Source organism: Buceros rhinoceros, unplaced genomic scaffold (assembly GCF_000710305.1).
Source record: "Buceros rhinoceros silvestris isolate BGI_N320 unplaced genomic scaffold, ASM71030v1 scaffold14335, whole genome shotgun sequence".
NCBI classification, from domain to species: Eukaryota; Metazoa; Chordata; class Aves; order Bucerotiformes; family Bucerotidae; genus Buceros; species Buceros rhinoceros.
This window is the reverse complement of record NW_010412364.1, coordinates 13,390-20,830: the sequence shown is the minus strand read 5'-3', so window position 1 is coordinate 20,830 and position 7,441 is coordinate 13,390. Positions and strand designations below refer to the sequence as shown.

General features: G+C 44.9%; 1 protein-coding gene across 2 annotated transcripts in view; it reads right to left on the bottom strand.

Annotated features, from left to right (window-relative positions):
- Positions 1–4: 4 nt before the first annotated feature.
- The window catches only part of DENND2C (DENN/MADD domain containing 2C), a 17,225-nt gene continuing 9,788 nt past the window's right edge, over positions 5–7,441 (bottom strand). Inside the window, exons 7-17 of one of the 2 annotated variants that reach the window (XM_010136372.1) lie at positions 6,040–6,149; positions 5,760–5,829; positions 5,340–5,417; positions 4,356–4,496; positions 3,840–3,988; positions 3,317–3,494; positions 2,941–2,982; positions 1,905–1,998; positions 824–1,063; positions 430–516; positions 5–60 (exon numbers count right to left, since the gene is read on the bottom strand). In XM_010136372.1, the coding sequence (XP_010134674.1) occupies positions 29–60; positions 430–516; positions 824–1,063; positions 1,905–1,998; positions 2,941–2,982; positions 3,317–3,494; positions 3,840–3,988; positions 4,356–4,496; positions 5,340–5,417; positions 5,760–5,829; positions 6,040–6,149 (1,221 nt within the window). In that variant the 3' untranslated portion in view covers positions 5–28. Of the gene's footprint in view, positions 61–429; positions 517–823; positions 1,064–1,892; positions 1,999–2,940; positions 2,983–3,316; positions 3,495–3,839; positions 3,989–4,355; positions 4,497–5,339; positions 5,418–5,759; positions 5,830–6,039; positions 6,150–7,441 lie in introns of both variants that reach the window. The other variant, XM_010136370.1, reaches the window with a different exon arrangement.

The following is a 7,441-nucleotide window of genomic DNA, read 5'->3' as shown; positions in this document are numbered from 1 at the left end:
CGCGCCGCCGGCCCGCGGCAGCGCACGCTCATTTCTTCTGAAGAAATTTCATTTTACTTCCTACGGAGAAAAAAACATCATTAGGACTAAAGATATTCCGGGAGTCACCTGGCTGAGGAACTTCTTACGGTGGAAATTCACGGTGTCAGGCACGGCTGCTGCCCCCTGAGCACCGTCTCACCCAAGACCAACGTTACGAACACGTGTAGTCAGCTCTAAGATGAGGCAAGTTACACAAACTTTGTCTAAAGATGCAAAAGCTTAAAAATTAAATAAAACGTGTTTAGTGTCCCCTGAAGGGGCAAAGGTAAACAAAAGCAACACAAGTGCCCAAGGCACAGAATGGGCCCTGCTCTCTTTTGCATGCTATTTGTTCAATAGCTAAATTTATTTAAAAAAAAATCAACAAAAAGCAGGAGTGTCATTTACCAAGACTGCGAAGGATTTTGTTCATTCCAGTTGGCTCTGTCTCTGGAGTACTCTCCAAATACTGCAAGGCACGGACCTCAAAAAGGCCTAAAGAGAGAGGGGGGAAAAAATCCCTCACCTAGATGAGCTATTTCATCTTCTAGCATGTGGCATCTTAAATCATTAGCAAGGAGGCTACGAGAGAGAAATCGTGCGTGTAATGTAAGCTGGAAGATCAAGCCCAGAAAGGAGATGCAAAAATTCATTGCTTCATAAGATGGATTTTGTGGAGTAATCAGCAGGGGATGGAGCTATTCCATACACCAAAACGCCAAGAGGATTAACTTGTCAGGTCAAAAGGACATTATACTTTGAAAGTGCATTTACAAAACAAGGAAGTAAGATCAAACCTCACCTTTGACCATGTTCTTGCTTAGCTCTCGGTCCTGTATGAACCCTGCAAACATCTGTGTTTCCATGAAGAAGTGCAAAAAATGACGCACATTGCGTGACACGTGGGATTTTCGGAACAGTTCGCGCTGAAACACCCGCTCTCCTTTTTCTGTGACACTCATGTGCAGGGAGTAGTGCCCAACGATCTCCACAAAGAACTGCACAAAAGCTTCAGAGACCAGGGAGTTGAGAGACACGTCACCTGCGAAGGGGACAACGGAGGGGAAATTTCCCTCTACATCATTCATCACTTTGGTCATTCCTCTTCTAAAAGAGGAGCAGCAGCTACTTTTTTGGCTGGATGTCTCGGACTATGAAGTTTCAGGTATGAAAGAAGCCACAGCTCAAACACGGAGATTTCTCTCCCATGTCAGCTTTCTGCTGCAGCTGAGCCAGGTTCCATTCTAAAGCTTTTCCAGCAATTACCGTATTCGTAATTTCTTTTCCCCATCAAACATCTAGTGTCTAACAAGCTGTAAGGCTCATCACACTCTAGGTTTAATTCTCTTAAAGAATGAGGCAAATTACAGAACGTGAATCCACTGGAAAACGAGCTTCATTACTTCTGATGTGTTTGGAATGGCATAACTTGCTGATGCCATTCTCTCAAACTACTCAGTGCCTTTTAAAATCTCACACTTATTTATCTGATGGATTCTGTATAAAGCAGTTCAACTTTGAAAATGATCTGTCAGATTACCCTCTAAAGTACAGAATTACAGAAAGTGCTACATTCTCTGTTTAAGAAAAATGTTCTCACTGCCACTTAAGAAAAATCAAAGAAAACTCAAATCATGTGAACTGTTGCACTTGGCCCAAAGAACGCAAGAGCTCAGCACATAATGATTGTGGAAAGAGGAACAGTTGTTAGGACACCAAGCTCCTTCCTACCACACTCACAAGAAAGATGTTCTCAGTAACAGCTTTCTAAGATGTCACTTCTTAACGTTTCTTTCCATTTGCTCATTTTTATATCAACTACATGGAAGCTGTAGAGATTTGCTAATGTGAACACATTTCCATAGAAGCACCTTGTGTGTCACTCGGCTCATGTGACAAGATTTGACTTCGTTCTTCCAAGACTTGTACAAGTGCAGCCTGGAGTTTATGAGGCAGGATCTCATCTTCATCTGATGCCTAAAGAGAAAAGTGGAAAGCATTTTGTGTTACAGCTCTCATCAGTAGAACCTTCTCATGGTGAGCAGATGAGACACGCTTGTCACGTGCCTAAAGCAGTTAGAGGGTGTGATTACGGCATGTATTGGTGGAGACAACACACCTGTCTTCTAGCCACAAAAATGAAAGAAGTTTGCTCAGCACCCTCAGACTATGAACTATCAGAGTCACAGATGCAACTGGCCAACACAGAACAACGTGCTATATCCACAACACAGACTGAGGCTTTTTATACCAGTGATAAAACACACAAGAACAACCAAAGTCTGTTAGAGAAAATAAGACAAGTCTCAACATTATGGTTAAAAAAATCTGATTCTTTAATACCTGTCTCCGGTTGCAGGCTGCAATGCAAAACAGAACAGTAAGGCAAGGAAAATGAGATGCAAATACCCTCCTGAACTAGTGACACTCCAGTATGTTTATAGCTGCTTCTCTGGTGATGTAGAAGCCCATTAGGTCAAGTTCAGCAGAGAACCACAAATGAACTGTGGTAATTTGTCTCCTAGACTATCACTCCTGGAAAAAAGAACAGCCCAAACCAACAAACAGACTCCAGTCAGATGAGAGAGGAGAAAGCCCTGCAGAGAATGAGTACATAGAAAGCAGCAAAGAATCTTAGTGGTCCACCTCACATAGTGAACCAACAAAATAGCTGTTTTTAAATTCGGGTCAGGTAAGCAGCCTCTTTGGCTTCACAGGGCTCTGCACCTCGTGCAGCCTCAGCCTTGTAACAAGGATCTGTAAGCCTGTTTCCTCCAATATTGATGAAAAAGGAATGCTCCAGCCACTGGAGTCTACCTATGAATACTAGCTTCTGCTGATTTCTTGTTTTCATTTTCTTTCACTGATGCCTTTTCCTGGAATATAACCATGAATGACTGGTACTGTTACTTCACTCACCTCTTTCAAGAACTTGTCAGCACAAAGATCAACAATCAGAACCTGGGGAAAGATGTACAGAACACACTGACTCTCATAATAAGGTATGTCACTGTACAGAAAGAAAACACTTTTTCTTTTTTTTAAAATGTCCCCACTGGCAGGGGATTTCACACACGAAACACAAGTTTTGCATAACTGCAGCCTGTCTATGGAACAGTGAGTAGTATTTATCTTTCTTATAATGGACCATCCTGACATGTATCTGGCAAGTTCACCAACCCTCTCAGAAAAGTTTAACAGTTCACATTAAGACCGAATCCACAGAGAGAACTCCAGAGAGGTCAGCCTCATACCACTGACATTGCCCCTCCACTGTGCTTCACCCAGTTCTCACCTCTTCTATGGGCAGGTCCTGGAGCTGTGGTAATGAGCAGGAAAGAATGCCAATTAGGAATGGGGTCGGAGAGCACGCAATGTCAATCATAGAAGTTGGTAGGACTGGTATGTAGGTGTGCTGCCAAGTGAAGGGATAAAGCGTTGCAACTGCGGCATGGCCACATTTAGACAGAGTACTAGAAAGGGAAGAGAAGCACAGAGTGGCCTGTCAGTGTCTCGTTCAGGACTCAGCTACAGACACAGGTTAGAAATGCTCAGGGAAAAGGTAATTCACATACACTGTTTATGCATCAGCAGAAGCCCTATGCATCCACTTTTAAAGTCAGTTACAGGGAGCTAGGAATAGCATCAACCCAGACTAAAGAGGTAAAGGAAACCCTTCTCTCCTCTTGAGTGAACAGCATACTCCAAATTCTAAGCATGCACGTGTTGTGTGGAAGCTTGCACATGAAACAGGCCCAGATGCAGAAGAAAAAACAATATCCCTCAGAAAGAACGAGTCACTCAGACACATTTTTTACCTCAAGTTGTCAGCAACAAAGATCACTCTCCTCTCCAGCAGGAGAGAGGCAAAGACCCGAATCATGTGAGAGACACTGAGACACTTAAACAGGCATTCAAAGTCAACATGTTCAAGTCGGGAATCCAGTGGACGGCAGAGTTCCATCACCTGAGGGGCAAGCACAGAGTAAGAGAGCTGGAGAAGAAAGCCCCAGCACAGAGCGAGGCCGGACAAGGGCAGCCTGTCTGGAGCGCAGAGCTGGTGGCTCCTCCCGCGTGGAGCCTGCAGCCTGGGCAGTCGGCACAGGGCATTGCAGAGGACTCCCAAGCAGCTCTTCCTCGAAAAGCAGGGAATCACTTGTATGGCTGATGATTCAACCAGAAGCCAGGTTCTCCAACAGCCTCCCTTTGGACTTCGGGACATTACCTTCAGACTAATTACTTACAGGCGGCATCACTCTACAGTGAGTCTGCAGAGTGCCTCTATGCCTCAGAGACACCACTGACACCGAAAAGCCGTTCCTGATTTCCCTTACCTCATTTCCTGCTCCTGGCAGGAAACTCCTCACAGCAATCGTGCGTCCGGGAGCAGGGAAAGGCGCCTCCATCACACTACGCATAAATGGGTGTACTAGGGCTGGGGACATCTCTCGCCTCTTCTCCACTTCATCTAAAATCTGCAAGCAAATACAGCAGGATTGGCTCAATGCCCACTGGTGAGCCAGAGGAGATCTGAGCCTTTGTTAGAATATCCCATGCCACAGCTACACATGAAGGCTCCAACACAGACACACAGCCCTCTCCCTGCTCGCCTGGGATCCCTGTGAAAGCTCCTCTCAAATGCCTGAACAATCAAAAGGGAACAGATACCCATTAGATACTGTGAGTGCACCTCTCCGTTCTCAAATCCAGTCTCTTGCTACTGCAAGGAAATGTCTTGTATGTGGTATTCAAATTCTCACAACTAGTCAGAGGGGTCAGAAAAACAACACTCCATCCTCTTCCCCAAGAAATCTTTCTGAAACGCTGTTCTCTCTGTGCTCCAACCATTAGAAATCAGCTTTCATCACTAGCTTGCCCCTGTAGTCTTCTGCAACAGCTGCTCTTTACCTGCAGCAGCCTTCCCCAGTCTTTACCACTTTATCTACTCTCCTCATGGTACTAGGAGAAACAAGCTGAGATCTCCTCCCCCTGCCCCCCTTAAACTGATTTTCCATTTCCAAGTCATGGAAGAAGAGGAGGAAGGGGCACCTTCAGTAATATCAGGTGTTAGAAGCCACTTCCTGATGACAATTTACTGAAGGAGTTAGTCGTCTGTGTTTCGGCTGACAAGACTCAGCACTAATACAATTTTATTTGCCCTGTCAAAGCAAAGGTGGCGTGAAACCACCACTCTGCTGGGATGCATTACAATCATTAAGTAATTCTAGACTGGACAGAAGCATCCAGTTACTTTCTGGAGTTTGCAGGGTGTCAGAGACTCAAGTCCAATAAGGAGTAACAGGCTTTCCCCACCTCACCTTGGAGAAGAGGTTGAAGCAGCCCAGGCGGCTCACAATGCAGTATACCTCAGGAAGGCGCTTCCCTTTCCCCTCTGGCTGGAAGGCAACAGGAACAGTTATGCCAGGAACAGGGATGCAATAAAGAACCTAGCTGAATCGCAGCGTTCCTTCTGCTGTAGTTCCCTCCACAGTTCTGACTTAAAAGATCCCTGAGGAATGACCAGTTCCAGGAGCTGTGTTTCACACCCAGAGTCCATTTCTCTGTATTGCTGGACATCACCATTCTCCTTCCCCTATGCATTCGAAGGGCTGATAACCCCAGCAGCAACCCAGGCACTATTCTACTCATCTAGGAAATTACTGCTGATTCACATCCTGCACTTGACTGTGCATTTATCAACACTTTCTTTACACTCCACCCAATACACAGGTGCTTACCAAGAGTTTCTTGCAGTACCCAAACCAGCGGCTGCCATCCTCACCCGTCAACACAAAAGAAAATGTTTCACTGAGGAACCAAAGGACAGTCAGGTTAAATTCACCATGCAGTTCACGGAAGAGACTGACAAACAGCACACAAACTACAAGTCATTCTGTTTCTGGTCATGCTGAAGACCCCCTGCTCTGGCTGCAGTTCCAGTGGTCCAGGAAACTGGCACAGACCTAAGCTTTCAGCATTGCCTGTTTCATGCATGAGTATTCAGAAACAAGTCTTTACCTTTTAAGGTCTGATGCAGGAAACCAGTCTTTGGGATCTGGAAAGCAGAATTTGGGAATGACCTTTAGCCTCTCCTCAGTATCCTTTGATTGTCTGAAGGGATGTTCAGGCTGGAGGGGTAACACATGCATTTGAAGTCACCGAAACGTGGTGCACAGCTGCAGCATTTAAAACCATGGGAGACAGTGACTTCCCAACGCTTCCAAATGCTGAACCATCAGAGAGCTAATGCACAATTACAAGAGAATATTCGGACTATAACAGATTCCCAGTTCTCTCTTGCATCTTTCCTACTGATTGAACCTTTGTAAAATTACCCAGCTGGTCTCGGTAAGCACCGAGTAAGGATTTACAAGCATGGCCAAGTTTACTGCAGAATGAAGCTAGAACTGACCACCCAAACGATGTGTCAACTTGGCTCGGTTCTATTCCTAGGATATCTGAAGGCAGTAAGAGGAACGGGAATGCGTTCAGCTGGTGACATGCTGATTGCTCGTGACTCAGTTGCAAGAACAGTGCATCTGAATCACACGTTCCCGTTACCATTGGGGCTCAAGCAAAATCCCTCAAAGACTACAGGACAACTTTCTATATTCAAAACTGCCAAGAAGGGGCAAAAGGAAGGTTTTCAAATAAGAGAGATCCCATTTAAGTGGAAAATGCCCCTGAGAAAAGGGAAGTTTATTGCATAAAGCTGATTTTAGACACTGTACTCTCAGTCAAGGCATCTGGGCTATTCCAGTGTCCTAAGCTGTGACAGCATGAAGGAGCAGTAGGAAAACAGTACAGCATTTTCACAGAGTAATAGTTGTACAAAAGCTTTGATGTCCTTAGGCATGCAGCCCAAAGAAGAGGGTGACAAGCAAATTACTTAGAAGTAAGGCTATTTTAAGAAGGCAGACAAATCTGTAACCATCAGAACAATAATTACTGGGCAATACTTCCTGCAGAATCCCAACATGAGAGCCTGACCTGTATAAAGTCGCTCATCAGAACACTTCAAGCAGAGGATAAATAAACACCAAGAAAATAATTTGGTTTGTTAGTGTGTTTATAAAAGCCAGTAAAGAGCCACATGGTACAGCTGGGTCTGATTGTCTGCTAGGGCAGCAGAAAAGAACAATGCACTGCCCTTCTCAAAGGCGGTGAACAGATTGAGAGGGTGCTCCAGGGAAAAGCTAAATCTGGTTACATTCCTTTCTTCACCCTGACACCCTGAAGTCTGCACTTTTTCCAGATATTATTTATGTATGTTCGGTTTTACCCACTAAATTAATACTATGCACTCGTTCTGGCTGCAGTCCCTTATTCCTTTTATGGATCCAAAACATTTACACCTTTAAGACACTAGGGTTACTCGCACATAAATCCCTTACACAGCTGGACACTAAGAGTCCTGCTG